Consider the following 24,256-nt stretch of genomic DNA (forward strand, 5'->3'; position numbering starts at 1 on the left):
GACGTTCAGGGTAGCTATCCCAGAGGAGAAGTTTCACTTCAGAGAATTGACTAGTAACTCCATCCACCGTCTAGATGCTGTTGTAAGGCGTCACTGTAGGTGATGTCCACAAAAAGGCTCGTCTTAGCAGATGCAGCAAGCTTGATACTTGCCTCTGAGAACCGTAGCGTCAGTGGGTTTACCCTGGTTAGAGTGGTACAGCAGTGGTCCCCACTGACGGAGGGCTTCTGGGCGGGGCCAAGTGACATAATACGCTGTTGTTGCTGGCCACAGAGGAAGAGCAGTGACGTTTAGCTTTCAGCTTAACGCTGTTGCTACGAAACTTGGAGTTGGTTAATGTAAAGATAAGGTACATCCCTGCCTACCGACAAGGAGAAGGGGAAGAATCTGAGTGTGGTTGGCCAGAGGCACCCTGGAGATGCAGAACCACTCCTCAGATCAGCTGAAGCCTGTGAACTTCCGGGGGATTGGCGGGCCGACTATATGAAGGGAGAAATAGTCGTCACAACCCTTTAAAAAACCACGCCTTTGTATTCAGAGGCGGTTCTCAGTCATATCAATGGGACACTAACTCCGAGTTGATCGTTGCCAGTCTCTGTAAGCTCCGACAAGTCTGTTTCTCTCACTTGCAGTGCTGCTCTCTATGTTCGTACTCAAAATGCTGCTAGTGTTCGCTGCTTCCGTTCGCGCTCACTCCATGGGCTCAGACACTGACTTCAGTTGTGCAACCAGTAGCACCATTTGCTTTTTCTAATGTTCAGAATTAGCCTTAAGTGTGGAGTTAGTCTGATAAACAATGTTAATCAGACCCCCGAGTATCCTTGAGTCTGCTGCTGCAGGCATCCTATGGAGTCCCAAAATCCGCATCTCTCGTAGATGCCTAGTGAAAGTATTTGGCGCTACTGTAAACAATCAACCTGCCTTCGCTGGGAGTTTGTCTTTCTGCAATTGCTCCTAAGTGCTTGAAAATTGCAGGCTGACTTGTAACCCCCCGTCTTCCCTCCGTCCTGCGTTAGGGCACGACACAATTCATTGGTTTGTGTATCAATCAATTAAAAACTACTTTTAGCGCTACCCAGGAACTACGGCGTGGACGTAGTAGTGTTTTGTTCCCTTTGGGGTGCTTTTGTGATGTTAGTGAGTCTCCTTGCCTCTCACCATCGGAGTGCTTGTTTTAGGTGAGTCCCCTTGCACCTCATAAATCTCCATGTTTTAATGAAGCAGATTTTCGAAATGGTCCCCATTTTCTGCAATACACATTGCAACCCTACTTCTGAAAGACAATACTACCTCTCTGTCTTCTTCACTAATGGGTGCACATTCGCTGATAACTCGCTAACGCATGTTCTCTGAGGTTGTTGATACTTCCGCCTAACATTTCTCTTTTAGCATTTCCCATAGGAAGCTGGCAGGCCAATTTTGAAGACACTCGTGTAATGCACCCCTACATCTACATCTACATCTATACTCCGCAAGCCACCCAACGGTGTGTGGCGGAGGGCACTTTACGTGCCACTGTCATTACCTCCCTTTCCTGTTCCAGTCGCGTATGGTTCGCGGGAAGAACGACTGTCTGAAAGCCTCTGTGCGCGCTCTAATCTCTCTAATTTTACATTCGTGATCTCCTCGGGAGGTATAAGTAGGGGGAAGCAATATATTCGATACCTCATCCAGAAACGCACCCTCTCGAAACCTGGCGAGCAAGCTACACCGCGAAGCAGAGCGCCTCTCTTGCAGAGTCCGCCACTTGAGTTTGTTAAACATCTGTGTAACGCTATCACGGTTACCAAATAACCCTGTGACGAAACGCGCCGCTCTTCTTTGAATCTTCTCTATCTCCTCCGTCAACCCGATCTGGTACGGATCCCACACTGATGAGCAATACTCAAGTATAGGTCGAACGAGTGTTTTGTAAGCCACCTCCTTTGTTGATGGACTACATTTTCTAAGGACTCTCCCAATGAATCTCAACCTGGTACCCGCCTTACCAACAATTAATTTTATATGATCATTCCACTTCAAATCGTTCCGCACGCATACTCCCAGATATTTTACAGAAGTAACTGCTACCAGTGTTTGTTCCGCTATCATATAATCATACAATAAAGGATCCTTCTTTCTATGTATTCGCAATACATTACATTTGTCTATGTTAAGGGTCAGTTGCCACTCCCTGCACCAAGTGCCTATCCGCTGCAGATCTTCCTGCATTTCGCTACAATTTTCTAATGCTGCAACTTCTCTGTATACTACAGCATCATCCGCGAAAAGCCGCATGGAACTTCCGACACTATCTACTAGGTCATTTATATATATTGTGAAAAGCAATGGTCCCATAACACTCCCCTGTGGCACACCAGAGGTTACTTTAACGTCTGTAGACGTCTCTCCGTTGATAACAACATGCTGCGTTCTGTTTGCTAAAAACTCTTCAATCCAGCCACACAGCTGGTCTGATATTCCGTAGGCTCTTACTTTGTTTATCAGGCGACAGTGCGGAACTGTATCGAACGCCTTCCGGAAGTCAAGAAAAATAGCATCTACCTGGGAGCCTGTATCTAATATTTTCTGGGTCTCATGAACAAATAAAGCGAGTTGGGTCTCACACGATCGCTGTTTCCGGAATCCATGTTGATTCCTACATAGTAGATTCTGAGTTTCCAAAAACGACATGATATTCGAGCAAAAAACATGTTCTAAAATTCTACAACAGATCGACGTCAGAGATATAGGTCTATAGTTTTGCGCATCTGCTCGACGAGACGTTACTGGTGCGTCCAAGTCGTCTTACCTAGGTAACGCTAAAAGTACTAAGAGTAATTTTTAATTAACTGATAAACAAAACAAAGAGAACTTCCAACTGCTTTCTATTTCAGCGACATCTGTGTAAGGAATTACATCAATAACGTGGACAAAGTAATGTATTAAATTCTGGAGAATCAAGTTTTTTGCTGTAAAACCTGGTCTCTCATTAAAGATTTTAGAATAACTGCCTTTCTAACCTCTCGGGATCCTAGTCGATGTCTATTTCTTGGTGTTACGGCGTAAAGTCATCGCAGGCACTCCAGTCGGGAAAGATAGGGAAGAGAAGCCTTTGAGAAGAGGTCAACCCATCGCACGCTGTCCGACCTCCTTCCAGGACGACAACGCGACAGCAACGGCCCCTAGGTGAAGACGACGTAAGCGTTGCACCCGACTGGTGGCAGCCACTTCGACAGCATCTTCAACATTAGCCACTTCGTTAGCCGACGCGTCGTAGCCTCTTCATTAGCAACCTCTACGCAGCGCAGTTAGAGATTGGCTGTCACTGCATGTTCAGTTGACAGACTTTTGTTAGTAACGGTCGCTAGGACCAGAAGTGTTACTTGTGTTTGTCTATTCTGAAGAAGACTGATTATTTTGTATATCGCCCTTTGCTTGCGACACATCTGTGTAATTGCACTTGTGGATGATCTGAGACCAAAATGGCTCTAAGCACCATGGGACTTAACATCTGAGGTCATCAGTCCCATAGACTTAGAACTACTTAAACCTATCTAACCTAAGGACATCACACACATCCATGCCTGAGGCAGGATTCGAACCTACGACCGTAGCAGCAGCTCGGTTCCAGACTGAAGCGCCTAGAATCGCTCGGTCACAGTGGCCGGCTCAGTCCAAAGTTAAGAATTTGTACTTGTCTTGTTTTAATAAAACTCATTAATATGCAGGATTCCTAGATACAACACTTGGGGTACCATTTTTCAACGATTCTAATCCATTTCGGTTTTTATCGATTACAACGTCATCTATTATGCAACGAAAAAAATGTCAAATAACAAAAGTTACGTATTTTTCCCCTGAGAATCCGAATCTGCAGTAAAAAAATGGAGTTCCTGTGTAATATTTGAAAGTTGACCTCACTCCCATCCATGGGGTGGAGCAAGGGTATCGAGTTTGGTGTCCTTAGATGTTCCTCTTCGACACGAGCAACTTTTATTACAATCTTTTTTTCATCCGATTTGTAGTTTTCCGGATATTTCCCAAAACATTTTAAAATGACTCACCATGTGTGTACAGTGTGTAGCGAGTGTAAGTGCAAATATTTTTATATGTTGTATCTTAATACGTACACACATCAGTGAGTATGTTGTTTCTTCTCTGCGTTGAACAGTCTTCACGCAAACACGGAACAAACTTTACGACTGGATGTTTTCTGCATAATCGTAACGACACCACTAATTGGACTAGGACTGTCAGTATAGACTAACCACGTTGCGTCGTTGGCATCCACAATTCAGCACCTGACCTGGTGCTCTGGGGAAAATAGGCATTAAAGGCTTGCTCTTGCCACATTTACTCGGAAGTAATAAGCAACCTAAGAAAATACTATTCATAATAGCTATAATTATTACTCTGCAAAAGGAGTAAACAGTGAGGTAATGTTGTTCAGTACACCGTCCTCAGTCACCAATAGAAACATCTGCATTTATACCCTTTACACCCTGTATAGTTAAGGAGTACGTTGACAGTAACTATTGTTAAAATATAATATAGAAATGGAACAGAAATGTTGAAAATATAAGTAAATAATGCAACTAAAATGAAAGAAATTTAATTAAAGCCCTAAGTGAATAACTTTCATCTTACATTACTACGCCTGTTACTGGATGCCGCAGAAGAGTTCGATATTTGCCAACTAACTGCACTATACCTGCATCTAGCAAGAAAGGTCTGTTCTGTACGAGGTGATCCAGTTCCTCCATATGCGTCCTGTACCAACTGATATTTCAATGTAGTGTGGAATCCAGTTTAGTGTTGTATTTTTAATTTTGCTCCTGTCTTTGTGCTGGGGCGATGTGTTACTGATGTAATTGGTTGGTGGCGGTGGAATGAGTGGAGGGGCTCTCTAAGTCTGGTGGCGAAGCATGTAAATCCATAATACGTACCGAAATTACATCTGATGGCGCCCGGGACAGCTTTTGATCCGAACATAGTGCTTCATGTTACACTAGATTGCTTTGCCCATACTGATATACATGGGCCTTATCAGTTCTCAAGTGTACGCATACTCATGTGGACGGCCAATGCATTTTCTTTATTTTTTCTTTTTCTTTTAGTTTAATATTTTATTTTATGGTCTCTCTTAGTTATATTTTTGTTGTGCCAATCATTCGCTATAATCGTCCTAACACTTATTGTTAGTTATCTACTTTGCTCTTCGTATCTGTTAACGTTATTTTAATATTCAGAGCATCCATTTGATCTTGAAGGTTGAGTTGCTTTTTAGATATTCGGCGTGCAGTCCGGTCAACTGTAGTCCATGAATTTTGTTCATTTACAATTGTAGATCGCAGACTAACTGTCTACATCTCTCTGTACCTGTAAACGGACACACTGAAAACGACGTGATCAGTAGGGTTTTCCTCTCCACGTTCACAGACTGGAGTATTACTATATCCCACTCGATGTAGATGTTTAGTATATGGATATGGACCATGGCCGTGACATTAATGTGGGCCTAAATCATGACAGCCAGCGCTTGCAAAGTTGTGATTAAGGGTGCAGGCGAGGAATGGAATGAGTCCTTGACGAGTGCTACCACCCTAACTTTCGCCCTATCACCATTAAGCTCGTCTTTTATGTGGATGCTATAGCTTTTAAGTACAGGTGCGTCAGTATTTTTCATATGAACCACTTGGAGAGATAGCAAGAAAGGTCTGTTCTGAACGAGGAGGCCGGCCGGTGTGGCCGTGCGGTCTAGGCGCTTCAGTCTGGAACCGCGTGACCGCTCCTGTCGCAGGTTCGAATCCTGCCTCGGGCATGGATGTGTGTGATGTCCTTAGGTTAGTTAGGTTTAAGTAGTTCTAAGTTCTAGGGGACTAATGACCACACATGTTAAGTCCCATAGTGCTCAGAGCCATTTGAACCATTTTTTTGCCCGCATCTCGTGGTCGTGCGGTAGCGTTCTCGCTTCCCACGCCCGGGTTCCCGGGTTCGATTCCCGGCGGGGTCAGGGATTTTCTCTGCCTCGTGATGGCTGGGTGTTCTGTGCTGTACTTAGGTTAGTTAGGTTTAAGTAGTTCTAAGTTCTAGGGGACTTATGACCACAGCAGTTGAGTCCCATAGTGCTCAGAGCCATTTGAACCATTTTGAACCATTTTTTTGAACGAGGAAACCCAGTTCCTCCTTATGTGTTATGTACCAACTCATATTTCAATGTAGTGTGGAATCCAGTTTAGTGTTGTATTTTTAATTTTGCTCCTTTCTTTGTGTTGGGACGATGTGTTACTGATATAGTTGGTTGGTGGAGGTGGAGTGACTGGAGGGGCTTTCTATGTCTGGTGGCGAAGCACATAAGTCCATAATACGTAACAATATTACACCTGATGGTGCCCAGAACAGGTTTTGACCCTTACATAGTGCTCCTTTCCATGATCACTTTTCTTTAGAGGCTGATGGGGAACAGGTAGGGTAAGAGGCGCTTTGTTTTCAGGTTTCTTTCCCTACACTCACTGTTAAACTTTTCCTTTTATCTAGTGTTGTGACTATCGCTTTTGATGTATTTTTACCATGATTACTTTTCCAGGTACATCTGCAAGTACAGGTGTTGGGGGTGGGTCTCATTTCTCTCTATGTTGTTAGCGTCGAAATATCTATCTTAGTGACAGGCATCTTGACCAAAGAAGCATAGGAAGTGACAAAGACTGGAAGTTTCCTCATCTTACACTACTTTTTGGCTTCTGCCTAAGGGATCGGCTTTGTCACTTTTATTTATTGCATTTTTCTTTCTTTGGTGAATGTTGGGCAGTGTCGGCTCCAGACCGGGTGGCTCCCACAGCAACTGATGCAGTTAGCTGCATACACTCAGATAGTACCAGGTTTGTGGACTGCCTTTCAGGATTTCCCGCAAGTGCGTTTTTTATATCACGTCGACTATTCCCTCCGGTGAAAATTCTTGTTTAAGATGGAAGATATCTATGTTGATTGTATAACAGCATGTCTAAGTTGAGGGAATAGTGCATTTTAACAACTATGTCAATTCCATCTAATTTTCTAGATTTTCTTAATACTTTCAGATGCTTCGATCTGTTAGCTTCAGCCAGCAAGGTACCATTTCGTAATCTTTGAACTCATTTCGATTGATGACTTCTGGAACCCATTTACTAATCACACTATCAAGAGAACTGTTCGCCGTGAATCTTTTTGTCGAGTGGTTGTGAATGCTCCCAGGCATTTCGTTGGGAGTGCTGCTGCGTATTGGACTCGCCATGTCATTCCCACGACCAGCTAAGGACATAAAGGTCCACCCAGATAGGACCCCGTTTGCTTGGTAAGGCTTATACAACTGCGGGACATTCCTCAGAGGTTGTCCACTAATGACTGTTCCGTCTTAACAGCCATTCAACGTCGGTGCGCAGTACACCTTGAGATTTTTGTTTATTATTTTTTTATAGGGGTTTGTTCCATCCTCGTTATCCGGGCAATTAAGCCAAGATACTCGTTACACGCGGCGCAGGGCTGTCGCTGAAGCATGCCAAGAGCTTATGGTTATACAGGGTGTTTATAAATGAATATCGGGGTTTTAACGCTTTATAATATTTATTACATTAAACTTACAGTTATAAATGATATGTCAAATGAAAGAGCGACTCAAACAGTTGTGTTTGGCACCAGCAAGATTGTGCGCCACCTCACTGGCATAGCGAAGTACGCGATTGGTTGAACTTCACTGCACCCAAGTGCTGGATAGGCAACAAGGGGTCCAATGGCAGGGCTTGCTTTGCATGGCCTCCACGTTCACCCGACCTAACGACATGCGATTTTGTACTTTGGGGCTTTATCAAGGATCGTGTGTACGTGCTTCCGCTACCAGCAGACCTCCCTGAATTAAGAAACCGGATTGAAGCAGCTGTTGCTACAGTCACTGAAGACACACTTATCAACGTTTGGGAAGAACTCGGCTATAGACTTGATGTGTGCCGTGTGACAAATGGTGCTCACATCGAACATTTATAAGGTTCTTGGTAAAACTGTTTCAGTTGCTCTTTCATTTGACATATTATTTATAACTGTAAGTTTAATATAATAAATATTATAAAGCGTTAAAACCCCGATATTCATTTATAAACACCCTGTAGAATACTGGCGGCCTTCACCAGACCTCCGTCCAGAAAACGCGGGTTCACCAAACCCTTACTCAGCCAATAAAGGCAGAGTTCTCTGAGGTGCTCGCGATTTAGCACTTCTCGGGAGGCATGCGTGGCTCATCGAATATCACAGACGCAGTGAGTATTACCCGTCAGATGATGGTGAGTTACAACTGCTGTATAGGAGACTACAAAACACACTGCTAAAAGGTAAGACTAGCAGGAACGCAGTCCTGAATTTAATAGCAGCAGGAAGTACTGGACAAGCAATGAGTAGTGCAACTTGACGAACAGCGTAAGTACACTGAGCACATACTATTTACCGTTGTGAAAGATACCAAGATCACGCACAAGCTGATACGAACTGGGCCGGCAGATTAGTGAATACCTCTGTTCGTGATCAAGATAAACTAGAACACCATCTACTCCTCGGTAGTCAGTTTCACGATCAGCATGTGTATGTACCGGCTATGCGTCAGACGTCACAGGAATTTTGTGCGTCAGCTGCCTTATCTAGTAAGATTGCAGCTCAGACCGTTAAGAACTTGCAGGCGTGGAAAGCCTGGCCACCACAGCATTTGTTCTAGAATGAAACAAGTGACAGACTTATAATGCCTCCTATTACAGATACGCAAATATGGGAGTCCTTTACATCGAGAGAAGTAAATAGCATCGACGGTGATAAGGCTACTGCAAACTACAGGAGTAGCAGGGCGTTCGTCGCAAATTTATAGTACTGGGTGCTTAATTAAAGTGCAGCTACTCAAGGAAGACTAGTGTGGGCTGTAATTACAGTACAGCAGCGAAACTTGGTCGCTATGCTAATGCGTCAATGCGGAACCGATTAACGCTGAAAAAAAGTTGTTCCAGTTTTGGCCATCAGGGGCTGTATATTGTTTGTATGAGCATATGGCATCGACACTGTCATTTGAGAAGCTATAACGTGAGTGAACAGTATGGCTGTCGAGAAGAGAGGCCATGCGCTGTTAGTGAAACTGTTCTATGTGAACGGCAGCAATTACAGTGCAGCACTAAGAGAGTAGCGTCGAGTGAAAGGTCTGAAGAGAGACCCAAGGCCATTAAATGGTTTAAAGAAGATAGTTCCAAAAATGGGTGAGCTTGGTGTGGCACCTGGAAGAGGAAGGCGTCCTATTCGGGTGGAAGTTATTGATGAGGTTGTTGTTGCTGTAGCTGACCATGCAGCACGTGCTCCGGGTAGCGCTAGCGCTTGTGCAGTGTCACGAGAATTGTCCATCCCACGGTTACACTGGTACACAGACGGCGCATGAACCACAGCAACGTTCTGAATTTGCTCTTCGGTTTCTGGTTCGGATCGAAGTTGACATGTGGCCGGGCAGTATTCTGTGGAATGGCGAGCCACATTACACACTATAGGGTGCAGTGAATACACAGGACTGCCGAATCGGGGATGCTGTTAAACCGCGTGTTGTGCACGAATAGTCATTGCAGTCGTCGTCTGTGACTGTGTGGTGTGGATTCAGAAGCATCTTGATTCTCGATCCGCTCTTACTCGAAGAAAATACACCCAGAAGGCCTTTGAGGTGTATCGTAATGTCTGTATGTTATCGAGGCCTCGTTGTAAAACATCTGATTCCTGCTTTGGAAGAACGCAACTGTGTGGACACCACTGTTCTCGCGCAAGATAGAGCAACATCTCATGTCGCTCGCCCAGTGAAAGATCTGCTTAACATAACCTTCCACAAACCTGTTATCTCCAGACGTGTTGCAGATGCATGACCTGCAAGACCACCTGATCTGAATCTATATGACTTTTGGCTCTGAGGATATCTAGAAGAACTCGTTTACCAGGGACACATTCGGTTTCTAACAGATGTGAAGGCCATTAGACATGAACACGTTGCTCAGATTCTACCGGAACTGCTGCGAGCAACTGTTCAAATGGTTCAAATGGCTCTGAGCACTATGGGACTTAACATCTGAGGTCATCAGTTCCCTAGAACTTAGAACTACTTAAACCTAACTAACCTAAGGGCATCACACACATTCATGCCGAAGGCAGGATTCGAACCTGCGACGGTAGCGGTTGCGCGGTTCCAGACTGAAGCGCCTAGGACCGCTCGGCCACACTGGCCGGCTGAGCAACTGTTGATCACATCGTTTTACGGATGCAGCATCTCGTCTCACTTGTTTGACATTTTCTTTCCGCGTCCAGTTCATTGTTGTTGTTGTTGTTGTGGTCTTCAGTCCTCAGACTGGTTTGATGCAGCTCTCCATGCTACTCTATCCTGTGCAAGCTTCTTCATCTCCCAGTACCTACTGCAGCCTACATCCTTCTGAATCTGCTTAGTGTGTTCATCTCTTGGTCTCCCTCTACGATTTTTACCCTCCACGCTGCCCTCCAATACTAAATTGGTGATCCCTTGATGTGTCAGAACATGTCCTACCAACCAAACCCTTCTTCTAGTCAAGTTGTGCCACAAGCTCCTCTTCTCCCCAATTCTATTCAATACCTCCTCATTAGTTATGTGATCTACCAATCTAATCTTCAGCATTCTTCTGTAGCACCACATTTCGAAAGCTTCTATTCTCTTCTTGTCTAAACTATTTATCGTCCACGTTTCACTTCCATACATGGCTACACTCCATACAAATACTTTCAGAAACGACTTCCTGACATTTAAATCTATACTCGATGTTAACAAATTTTTCTTCTTCAGAAACGCTTTCCTTGCCATTGCCAGTCTACATTTTATATCCTCTCTACTTCGACCATCACCAGTTATTTTGCACCCCAAATAGCAAAACTCCTTTACTACTTTAAGTGTCTCATTTCCTAATCTAATTCCCTCAGCATCACCCGACTTAATTCAACTACATTCGTTGATGTTCATCTTATACCCTCCTTTCAAGATACTGTCCATTCCGTTCAGCTGATCTTCCAAGTCCTTTGCTGTCTCTGACAGAATTACAATGTCATCGGCAAACCTCAAAGTTTTTATTTGTTCTCCATGGATTTTAATACCTACTCCGAACTTTTCTTTTGTTTCCTTTATTGCTTGCTCAATATACAGATTGAATAGCATCGGGGATAGGCTACAACCCTGTCTCACTCCCTTCCCAACCACTGCTTCCCTTTCATGTCCCTCGACTCTTATAACTGCCATCTGGTTTCCATACAAATTGTAAATAGCCTTTCGCTTCCTGTATTCTACCCCTGCAACCTTCAGAATTTGTTGAGTTCATAATCCATCACATATGGAAGCACATGAAATGTATTCACAGTTGCGAATACGACCATCCATAAGGGAATGACGACAATAAAAATATGTGCCGGACCGGGACTCTAATCCGAATTTCCGGCTTTATGCGAGCACTCACCTTAACCGCTTTGGCTATCCCTGCACAACTCACTTCCATATGTCGTCGTTCCTGCGTCACAACCTGTACTCGTACACACATTATGAAAGTCCCGTAGAGCGGAGAACATTTCAATTGAGTGTCGCTGCCTGGTATCGGTGGATAAATAGGTTGTTACATTGTCTGTGTTGCTAAGAAGAATGATGCAACATTCCTTCGGACATGTATGCATGCATATCAGAAGGAACTGTGGTGTCACCGCAAGGCACCACACTGACTAGGTTGCAGGCTTCAAATCAGCCGCGGTCCGTCAGTACACCGAGGACCCGCGAGTCGCCACTGTCGACGATAGCAGACCGAGCGCCGTCCCTCGGCTGGTTTTACGAGACAAGCCAGCGCACTGCCCAGCTCTACAGCCGACTTTAATAGGAATGGTTCACTCGTTATAGTTTCAGAGACCTGATCTGCAGAGAGGCTAGTTAGCAACGCCTTCAGCTAAGTCAGTAGCTACGACCTAGCCAGGCGACACATACAGTTTACGCATTGACAATTGATCTATATGTGTGAAGCAATCAGAATTGTAAAGAGTGTTCGCAGTTCAGTCTATAACTGCACTTGTAAATATTATTGTACAAAGTCAAGATCGACGTTCACCGTTGATGCTGAATTAAAGCTAAGTATTTAATTGTATTCCTGTCTACTAACTTCTAATCACCTAAGATGTTCCAGATACATCCCGTCAAGTATAGTTCGTTGATCCTCACGTCAGCCTACGTGATCAACGCCTGCAATTAATGGCCACACCTCGTGATCATACTAAGAGTCAAGCTGCGTGACTGAGTCGGGTCACCCTTTTTCTATGAGGCCCATAGTTCCGCCTCATACATAACAGGAACATTGCATAGTTCATTTTAACAACACAGGCAATACAATACGGTAGATATGGAAATTATTTCTATAAGTCTTTCTTGCATATACAGCGTCAGATTTTCATCTGGTGACCATAATTGGAACTAGTATTTTCCAGCGTAAATCGGTACCGCATTAACGCATGAGCATAACTAACAAGTTTCGCTGCCATACGATAATTACAGTCCACAGTGGACCTCTGTGAGTAGCTACACATCAGTTATAACCACATGATATATACAAAAACGTCCTTTTAGGTGGTTCAAATTTCCCGTTTATTCTACAAGCATGCAAAGTCTAGAGCAGTTACGACGTATAGCAGGGCCGTAGCGAACCATTAAAATGGCGTCTACGCTAGATATTCGTTGCAAGCGACGTGATGTAATTGAATTCTTGATTGCGGAGAAAGCAACGGTTGTGAATATCCAGAAACGTCCGTGTGTGGTCTGTGGTGACGATGCAGTTGATAGGAGTACTGCTGAACGTGGATAAAGAAAGTTAAAGAGCCAGGAAGTGCAGAAATCAGTTCCGTGATTGGCCATGTTAGGGACTTCCTGTCCCAGCCACTGCTCCCCAAATAGTCAATCGCGCGGATACCATTATTCCTGCATATCGGCGCATGACAGCTCTAAAATTGGCTCTACAGCTATCGGTGAACATTGGAAGTGCGTGTGCCTTGATTGAGTTTCTTTGATATTCAGAGTGTGCTCAAGCTGGGTTCCACGAATACTCACAACAGACAACAAGATTTAAAGAATATCTATTTCATTTAAAATGTTGGAACAATCTGTGGCCAGTGGAGAGGCCTTTCTGTGAAGGATCGTTACAGATGACGAAACCTGGGAGCATCACTTTGAGCTGGAAACAAGAAGACGAACATTGGAGCGGCACAATCGCACCTAAAAGGAAAATTTCGAGGCAGCTCCCTCTGCTTGCAGATTCATAATGACAGTCTTTTGCGATAGTCATGTTATCATTCTCGTCAATGTTGTCCTCGACGATGTGTGTTCATAAAATACGATACGAAGTGTGATAGGACCACTATTATTCCCCATACACCTAACTGACTTGGCGGACCGGATGGGTAGCAGTCTGCGCTTGTTTACTGATGATGCGATAGTGCACGGTAAGGTGTCGAACTTGAGTGACTGTAGGAGGATACAAAATGACTTAGAGAAAATTTCCAGTTGGTGTGATGAATGGCAGCTAGCTCTAAATGTAGAAAAATGTAAGTTAATGTGGATGAGTAGGGAAAACAAATCCGTAATGCTCGGATACAGCATTAGTAGTGTCCTGCTTGATACAGTCACGTCGTTGAAATATCTGAGCGTGACGTTGTAAAGTGATATGAAATCGGACGAACATGTGAGAATTGTGGTAGGAATGATCGACTTCGGTTTCTTGGGAGAATTTTTAAAAAGTGTGGTTCGTCTGTAAAGGAGCCCGCAAATGGAACGCCAGTGCAAACCTATTCTTAAGTATTGCTCGGAGTGTTTGGGATTCGTACCACGTCGGATTAAGGGAAGACATCGAACCAATTCAGAGGCGGAGTGATAGCTTTCTTACTGTTAGGTTCGAACAGCATGCAAGTGTTACAGAGATGCTTTGGCTACTCAAATGTAGGGAAGGCGACATTCTGTAACGCTACTGAGAAAATTTAGAGTACCGTCATTTAAAAATGAGTGTAGAACGCTTCTGTTGCCTCCAATGTACACTGCGCGTAAGGACACGAAGATAAGGTACGAGAAATTAGAGCCCATGCGGAGGCATACAGGCAGTCCTTTTTCCCTCGTTGTATTTGCGAGTGGAACAGGGAAAGAAAATAACTAGTAGTGGTACGGGGTGCACTCCACCACGCGCCGTGTGGTGGATTGCAGAGTATCGATGTAGATGCAGTTGTAGTAGTGTAGTGCTTGACAGAGTCACGTCCGTTAAATATGTAGACGTAATGTTGCAAAGACAAGAATAGGGAGAGCGAATGGTCGACTCCGGTTTATTGGGAGGATTTTAGGTAAGCATGGTTCATCTGTAAAGGACACCGCGTATAGAGCACTAATGCAATCCATTCTTGAGTAGTGCTGGAGTGTTTGGGATCCCCACCAGGACGGATTAAAGAAAGACATTGAAGCAATTCAGAGGCGGGCTGCTGTGTTTATTACCAATAGCTTCGATCATCACGCCAGTATTACTGAGATGTTTCGTGAACTCAAGTGGGAAGTTCTAGAAGTGAGGCGACGTTCTTTTTGTGGAACACTATTGAGAAAGTTTAGAGAATCAGAATTTGAAGCTGACTGTAGAATAAATCTACTGCTGCCAACGTACATTTCACGTAAGGACCGTGAAGATAAAATAAGATATATTAGGGCTTTACGGAGGCACATAGACAGTCGTTTTTCCCTCGCTCTGTTTGCGAGTGGAACAGGAAAGGAAATAACTAGGTGTGGTAAAAGGTACCCTCCGCCACATACCATACGGTGCCCTGAGGAGTATGGAAGTAGATGTATGAGATAATCCTCATAGACCACAATACGCAATTAACAATGTTTGTAAAGCTGCTGGAAACTGTTAGGGGAGGCTTCTTTTGAAACCAGTCGAAGCACTGATGACAGACGTCTTTAGAATTTCGTCAAAATAAGGTGTTGACAGCTGCTCCCTGTGTGAATGTTAGCGGCCCTACTCTAAATAGAAGTGAGAGCGCCAAATCTCATTCCCTGTGAAGATTTTTTGCAGAAAACGTGAATCAGGCAACAGATGTTGAAGAAATCTCCAGCAGCTTCCATTCTTTTGCTCGTAAGTCACTTTGTGCGTCAGCATTCGGGAACAGGTATTTCATTTCTTCAAATCTTCATGTGCGATGACGTTAACCTTGTCCTTGCTGATCCCCAATTCCTCCGATAGCAATCTTAACAAGATTTTGCCATCACCTGTCGTACTGGCCAGATTTATCGATCGTTACGCTTGTTGACAGTAGACAGTGGCTTGGCACAGTAATAATTTTCTTTCTGTCCACTAATGGTTAGAACCAGCTATAAACACATTTATTGTTACCGACCTCCGTACCGAGTGAGGTGGTGCAGTGGTTAGCACACTGGACTCGTATCCGGGAGGGCGACGGCTCAATCTCGCGTCCGGCCTTCCTGATTTAGGTTTTCCGTGATTTCCCTACATCACTTCAGGCAAATGTCGGGATGGTTTGTTTGGAAAGGCACAGCCGACATCCTTCCCTATCCTTCCCTAATTCTATCGGACCGATGACCTCGCTGTTTGGCCCCCTCCCCCGAACAACCGACCACGCAACTGACTTCCGTCTCGTAGAAGTACACCGATATCGCATCGTCCTATGGACGTTCCTCCCGATCTATAACAATGTACCGTTCCTCTAGATCGATCGAAAGAAGTAGACACATATGTTTCAGGTTAACGTGTTCAACACTACATCACACTTGTCGATGTGACGCTCGATGTACTTTTCACATAAACACTGTCATCTGGTAGATAGCGGTACATTTGCCGAGAGTTTTGAGACGTCCCTTAAGAAAGTACCTGAAAGCTATGATCTCTTCTGCTGATTACATATGGATGGACAGCAGTTTCAACGATGTTAACTGTTAGTGCGAGAAACATTAAAATGAGTTATGATGTGAACTACTCACTTCTTCAGCATTCTTGATTCCAACTTCCTCAAGCTACTGTAAATTAATAACCTAACGATATGCTTATTTATTAGCTATTGATCTCTTCTTGCTGTGTAGGTGTTTCATGGTCCCCTTAAACCCTATATAGGATGTTAAAAAATATTGACGAATATTTTGAGGGACGGTCGTCCTAATCAAAGCATGAAAAATTAGACTAATAATCATGTGCCCCGAAAAGCATACTTTGTGAAACTTCACTAACGAGGGGGGCTCCAAGTGCTGAGGGGCTCGACGTAAAATCTATCTGTGGCAATGCAGCCCTCCGCCCTCCAGCGTAAAAAATTACAATCTCTTTGAATTTGATCGGCTATTGCCACACATGCTGGCATGCATTTAAGACGTAATCCCAAAGTTTCTGCACATAGTTGGAGTTGTATGACCAGTGTCCCCATAACGAGACTCTCTGTGGTGATACGGATGCTCATGTTAATCCATCACCAAGGACACTTGACAGAACGTTGAGAAATAATGTTGATATTCTCTTTGGGTGACTGCATGGGAATTTTCGTCGTCTCACACAGGAGTTGAACAAAAATATGGAAACACCGCGAGAAATTCTTGCTTGAACGTAAACACGGATGCTAGCCGAGCCTGCAGGTTGCGCTGTTGTACCTGACCACGAACGGCACCTGTGAAACGTCCTCCATACGTTGCAAGTGTCAGTCATCAGTCAGTGTCATTGTGAGTATATTATGTCGGAGCTACGTGATTTCGTATGCGGAAAAATTGTTGATGTTCTTATAGTTGGTGCTTCAGTAACCAAGACAGCTGAAGTGTTGGTCTTTCAAGAGGAACGGTATCGAAGAGAGGAGGACTGACAGACGGTCAGTGAAGAGCACTGTGACGAAAAATAAGAGGCCTGCAGATGCAAAGTCGCTGCAGAACTGAATGTCGCACTCGCGAACCTGTCAGCAACAAAAGAACACGAAGGGTGCTCTATGAGTAAGAAATTGCAGGGCGAACTGAAACCAAAACCACTCATCAATGATGTGAATAATCGTAACAGTAAAATGTGACGCCTAAGCCACACAACCGGCACTATGAAGCAATAGAAGAAAGTCATTTGGTCGGATGAGCCTTGCTTCACATTGTTACCAACTTCTAGCCGCGTTCACGTCCCAAAAAGGAAACATGGGGGAGGTTTGGTGATGATTTGGGCAGCCATATCGTGATTAGTCTGCAAGATCGCATTACTACCAAGAATTATGAGAGCATTTTGGCTGATCAGGTCATTCCACAGTACAGTATTTGTTCCCGTGTGGTGATTCTGTGTTCCAAGACGCCAGGGTCCCTTTTCACGCCGGCCGGAGTGGCCGAGCGGTTCTAGGCGCTACAATCTGGAACCGCGCGACCGCTACGGTCGCAGGTTCGAATCCTGCCTCGGGCCTGGATGTGTGTGATGTCCTTAGGTTAGTTAGGTTTAAGTAGTTCTGAGTTCTAGGGGACTGATGACCTCAGCAGTTAAGTCCCATAGTGCTCAGAGCCATTTGGACCATCCCTTTTCACGTAGTTCGCATCGTTCAGGACTGGTTTTCTGAGCATGAGCATAAATTGTCACCTCTCCGCTGTTCACCATAGTCACTAGATTTCAACATTATTGAGTCTTTGTTGTCTACTTTGGAGCGAAGGGTACATGGTCCCTATCCACCTGTATCGTCGTTACCTGATATTGCCACTATTTCGCAGGAAGAACAGTATTATATTTCCTTTAAAACCATACAGGACCGGTATTTATCTTTTCCGAGACGACTGGAGGTTGTTTTGAATGCCAACGGTTACCTTCGCCGTATTGGACTTGGTAATGTGCTGTGTTTTTTGTGTTCCATATTTTTGTACACCTTCTGCATATTCTATAAAAATTCTCATTATCATCTCTTTTGTACTCCGCCTCCGCATTAAGTAAAGTCTTAGACGTAAACGGTGGATCTGCGCCACACTTTTGCAAGAGACATTGCGACAACTGCAAAGTGCCACGGTGATATTGTGGCCTAAGGGCCTCGACGCGCGGAGATGAAATGGATACAGCAGGTGTTCATGGAAGTACCGCCCAGATAAGAGGATGACTCAATCCTTCCTCTGCTGCTGATCTCACACACTGGTCCCAAGATTTCCGTCCACTGAATGTAACACATACTCCTACATTCAAGCGAACACACTCAGCGAGGCGTTCCGGCGTTAACCTTTCGTGGTGCTAGAGAACTGTGTCTATAATACTCTGGACAAGTCGACCGTACAGCTTATTAGACGGCACTGTGCGACATGAATATTTTTCAGCGTAGAGAGTAGGGAGTCAAAGGCTACTTCTACTTGCTAAACCATAGCAGAAAATCGCATAAACCATCTCACTTGTGAAGTAGTAAGGTTGCACCGCTAACAAACGAGCTTCATGCACATAAATAACTCTGCAATGAAACGTATGTAGTGCACATCACAAATTACTGCAGTAGCTTAAATGAGTGATAGGGCATAATAAGTAATTTTGACATAAATGCAAACACTTACTTCAGTAGCCGGGATTGAAAATAGGTCATGACTTCCAGGTTCAAGGTGAGGATTTGGCATGAGAATTCTTTGTGGAATTCCAACTTGCCATTCTCCTGAATCATCTTTGGCTGCTGAGGCAGCCGATGAGGACGCATTTGTTGCATTCGCATCTCCACTAACTGCAGTTCGAATTAGGACAGTCAACCAAGCAGTGTAATAGTTTCGGAATACTAATTCACCAACCTGTAACAACAAGGTGATATGGTTATTGTCAAATGTCATTTCACGTATTTTATCATTTCATTACATCATTAGTTTCATAAAACAAAACTGATGAGACAATAGGCAACTGCATTAGAAATATATTACACGGATTTTTAATTAGTTCTATGTCTCTATGACTATATTACTCATTACAGAAAATAATCAAACAGTGTCAAAGTCTATAAACACAGTCAAATTTAGCCAAGGCGCATGATAGTAAGTAACGCTCTAAGTATTCATGACCTGTAAGTAGTGGAAGAAAAGAAGCGTTATTGCATTGATATCTGTTTTATTACTGCGGTATCGCCAGTTTGAAAATGCAAATTGTGAAAGACGTGTTTCTGACAGTTCTTTGGGTAAGAAGAGACAGTAATCACAGTTTTTAATGGCTAATTTGACAGCGAAATTTATTTGGTAGGCTGTCAGCATGAACTATTACAGCTTTAAGAACAGACGCTTGTGGTGACTGACACGCTTTAAATGTTCTTTGAAATGATAAAAATAAATAACTATATGTGGCTAAAAGCCTCCAGACACTCACTGCTGTTCATTCATTTAGAATTATTAAAGTGTGGGACTTGCTTTTGCATCTAATACAGCGTTTGATCCTCAGAGAAGACATTCCACGAAGCTTTTCTACACTAATGGGGAGAATTAATTTCCATTCTTCTTTAAGTGCAGGAAATAGTTGTTACTGGGATTTCCTGAGAAGTTGATACGCAATCGACGCTGTAGTTTGCCCAGACATGAGCTATGGGGTTGGGATCGGGACAGTGAGCAGGAAAGTCCAGCAGATATGTGAATACTATGATGTAACTGTCATTGTTTTGTGGACTGGAGTGCTATCATGCTGATAAACAGTTTGATTGCTATTTGTTGTCTCATTGTGGCCGCATCATATTGTTTGAAATGTTTTAATAAACACCTGCGATCATTTCTCCATCGCCAAAAACTTACAGTACGAATCCAAAGTAGGAAATACAGCTCAAGTCTCTTACAACAACTGCAGTGCACTTCACTGTCGTTACAACATACTTGAATATTATTTGCGAAGTGTTGGTGCGGTTAATGCGGGAACTAACAAGTAAGCTCGGTCAAATTACAAGATAAAACCGTGTTCTCTGTGAAAGCAGCCCGCTGTCATTTGGTTGCATAACCGTAGAAAGCGACAGCAGAAAATGCGAAGGCACGCTGTTGACGTCATTAATTTGATTGACGAACAAAGGAAGAGAAAAGGGTGTAACAATTATAACGGTGACTGGATGTTCTTCTAAGACAAGTACGGTAACGACAGTTTATAACACGCGAAACAGGGCATAGCCACACTCCCATTACAGTCACCTACACTCAACAGATCCACTTTAGGCATTACTGCCTCACATGGCCAGGAAACAGGCTATTATGCGCGGGGGAAGAAAACCTTTCCTAATTAGGAAGCTAAACCCATCCCTCCCCTCTGAATCTTCTAGCCAACAACGATTTGTTGATTCAGGGTATAGTTCACAGCTCATCATAGCTTCCTCAGATTGGAAGGAGGAGATGAAAAACGCTAATGCTTAATTTCAGTGTGCTATGGACCATTTACAAGTACACAAACTTGTTATTAGTCAGCTGTTTCTCCACATACTATTCTTTCTTCCTCCTTTGATTTCGCCCATCTGTGGACCACGTGAAGTAACTTCCTCGTGATGTAGCCCTCTTTGCTGTTCTTCGGTCTTTCCAGTATTTCTTCATTCTTTCACTGTGTCCTTCTCTTCTTTCATCTGTCCATACAGTTATGCGCTTTCTGCCCTTTTCTTGAAAACCCAGGAACGTCCTAATTTTGTTTCGAAAGTAGGCCAGTTTACATATTCTGCTTTCGTAACGTTGATTTCTGCCAAGTCCTATTTCACTTCCCTAAACCAAATGATATGCGTTTTGAGCTCTTTGTCGAAGTGATCAAATGGTTTTTAGTCGCTCATTCCGAGCTCATTCGAACTAAATGGCCATAAAAAGAAATTCTCCTTTCCCTGAGAACATCAGATGTTTTTTTATGTTCGAGTGAACATTTCTTCATTATTTCTTCTCATCCACGTTTTCCCAACTTTTCTTGGACCGAGTTTTTTCCGTAGTATCTTCCTTTCTTTTTCCTCCAACACTTCAGTTCCACACTTTTGTTGAGAACTAAGCATTATACTTCATGAAGACACCTCGTTTTTACGACAGTGTTGTAATGCTGTTTTTTTATTTTTACTAAGAATGACTTTTTGTTGTAAACATTCTTCGTTAAATGACAAGCAATTTCCATTTTATGGGCTCTATTCTTGTTTGTTTCTTTATCTTGATCGTTTGGCTGCATTACTTTCGCTAATTACTAAATTAATTCACTTTGTTGATTCTACTGAATATTCTGCTTAATTATTTTGGAGTATTCTTAATGTTCTTTACGAATTGTGTCTTTGTGAAAGAGATTTTTAATCCAGCCGTCTCTTTCAACAGATTTGCTCAGCTGCTGTATCGAAGTTGTCGAGAACTATTGCTAAATCATCTGCAGAAGCTAGATAGTTGAGTTCGAGGATCTCAACCTTATTTCATGGATCCCTTTCTCTTGAAATCTAAGAAGGATCCGATTGAGTGAGAGGCCGCAAAAGGTCAATGATATTAACGGCATTCCACGACCCACATACACTATCTGATCAAAAGTATCTGGACACCTGGCTGAAAATGACTTACACAGAGTACGCGATAGAACTTGCCCCCCTTCTAACAGCCGTGTACCGCAAGTCTCTAGAGGAACGGAAGGTTCCAAATGATTGTAAAAGAGCACAGGTAGTCCCAGTCTTCAAGAAGGGTCGTCGAGCAGATACGCAAAACTATAGAGCTAAATCTCTGACGTCGATCTGTTGTAGAATTTTAGAACATGTTTTTTGCTCGAGTATCATGTCGTTTTTGGAAACCCAGAATCTACTATGTAGGAATCAACATGGATTCCGGAAACAGCGATCGTGTGAGACCCAACTCGCTTTATTTGTTCATGAGACCCAGAAAATATTAGATACAGGCTCCCGGGTAGATGCTATTTTTCTTGACTTCCGGAAGGCGTTCGATACAGTTCCGCACTGTCGCCTGATAAACAAAGTAAGAGCCTACGGAATATCAGACCAGCTGTGTGGCTGGATTGAAGAATTTTTAGCAAACAGAACACAGCATGTTGTTATCAATGGAGAAACGTCTACAGACGTTAAAGTAACCTCTGGCGTGCCACAGGGGAGCGTTATGGGACCACTGCTTTTCACAGTATATATAAATGACCTAGTAGATAGTGTCGGAAGTTCCATGCGGCTTTTCGCGGATGATGCTGTAGTATACAGAGAAGTTGCAGCATTAGAAAATTGTAGCGAAATGCAGGAAGATCTGCAGCGGATAGGCACTTGGTGCAGGGAGTGGCAACTGACCCTTAACATAGACAAATGTAATGTATTGCGAATACATAGAAAGAAGGATCCTTTATTGTATGATTATATGATAGCGGAACAAACACTGGTAGCAGTTACTTCTGTAAAATATCTGGGAGTATGCGTGCGGAACGATTTGAAGTGGAATGATCATATAAAATTAATTGTCGGTAAGGCGGGAACCAGGTTGAGATTCATTGGGAGAGTCCTTAGAAAATTTAGTCCATCAACAAAGGGGGTGGCTTACAAAACACTCGTTCGACCTATACTTGAGTATTGCTCATCAGTGTGGGATCCGTACCAGATCGGGTTGACGGAGGAGATAGAGAAGATCCAAAGAAGAGCGGCGCGTTTCGTCACAGGGTTATTTGGTAACCGTGATAGCGTTACGGAGATGTTTAACAAACTCAAGTGGCAGACTCTGCAAGAGAGGCGCTCTGCATCGCGGTGTAGCTTGCTCGCCAGGTTTCGAGAGGGTGCGTTTCTGGATGAGGTATCGAATATATTGCTTCCCCCTACTTATACCTCCCGAGGAGATCACGAATGTAAAATTAGAGAGATTAGAGCGCGCACGGAGGCTTTCAGACAGTCGTTCTTCCCGCGAACCATACGCGACTGGAACAGGAAAGGGAGGTAATGACAGTGGCACGTAAAGTGCCCTCCGCCACACACCGTTGGGTGGCTTGCGGAGTATAAATGTAGATGTAGATGTAGATGTACAAGTTCGTGGCGCCCTTCATCGGTAATGCTGGAATTAAGTATGGTGGTGGCCCACAATTAGTCTTGATGACAGCTTCCACTCTCGCAGGCTTCCACTCTCGTCAGGTGCTGGAAGGTTTCTTGGGGAATGGCAGCGCATTTTTTACGGAGTGCTGCACTGAGGAGAGTTATCGATGGCGGTCGGTGAAGCCTGGCATGAAGTCGACGTTCCAAAACATTCCAAAGGTGTTCTATGGGATTCAGGTCAGGAGTATGTGCAGGCCAGTCCATTACAGGGATGTTATTGTCGTGTAACCACTGCGTCATAGGTCGTGCATTATGAACAGGTGGTCCATCGTGTTGACAGATGTAATCGCCATCCCCGAATTGCTCTTCAACAGTGGGAAGCAAGAAGGTGTCTGAAACATCAATGTAGGCCTGTGCTGTGATAGTGCCACGCAAAACAACATTCATGAAAAACACTACCACAACATAACACCACTGTCTCCGAATTTTACTCTTGGCACTACACACGCTGGCAGATGTGGCATTCGCCATACCCACACCCTGCGATCGGATCGCCACATTGTGTACCGTGATTCGTCACTCCACACAACGTTTTTTCACTGTTCAATCGTCCAATGTTTACGTTCCTTACACCAAGCGAGGCGTCGTTTGGCATTTACCTACGTGATGTGTGGCTTATGAGCAGCTGCTCGACCATGAAATCCAAGTTTTCTCACTTCCTGCCTAACTGTCATAGTACTTGCAGTGGATCCTGATGCAGTTTGGAATTCCTGTGTAATGGTCTGGATAGATGTCTGCCTATTATACATTACGACCCTCTTCAACTTTCGGCAATCTCTGTCAGTCAACAGACGAGGTCGGCCTGTACGTTTTTGTGCTGTACGTGTCCCTTCACGTTTCCACTTCACTGTCACATCGGAAACAGTAGACCTAGGGATGTTTAGGAGTGTGGAAATCTCGCGTACATACGTATGACACAAGTGACACCTAATCACCTGACCACGTCGAAGTCCGTGAGTTTCGCGGAGCGCCCCATTCTGCTCTCTCACCATGTTTAATGACTACTGATGTGGCTGATATGGAGTACCTGGCAGTAGGTAGCAGCACAATGAACCTAATACGAAAAATGTATGTTTTGGGGATGTCCGGATACTTTTGATCACATAGTGTATAGTCTACCACGCAACCACAACGTTGGCCGATAGTGTCAACACGGGGTGGGACTGGAGGTATCCAATTATGAGCACAGCATGAGGCTACGGAGCATAGCAGAACT

The 24,256-nt window shown here is 43.9% G+C and overlaps 1 protein-coding gene across 1 annotated transcript in view; it reads right to left on the bottom strand.

Moving 5' to 3' along the window:
* Positions 1–24,256, bottom strand: part of LOC126185049 (nicolin-1-like) — a 148,623-nt gene that overhangs the window by 74,851 nt on the left and 49,516 nt on the right. Inside the window, exon 3 of the mRNA XM_049927803.1 lies at positions 18,575–18,799. Within this exon, the coding sequence (XP_049783760.1) occupies positions 18,575–18,799 (225 nt within the window). The remainder of the gene's footprint in view (positions 1–18,574; positions 18,800–24,256) is intronic.

This window comes from Schistocerca cancellata, chromosome 4, assembly GCF_023864275.1.
Source record: "Schistocerca cancellata isolate TAMUIC-IGC-003103 chromosome 4, iqSchCanc2.1, whole genome shotgun sequence".
NCBI lineage: Eukaryota > Metazoa > Arthropoda > Insecta > Orthoptera > Acrididae > Schistocerca > Schistocerca cancellata.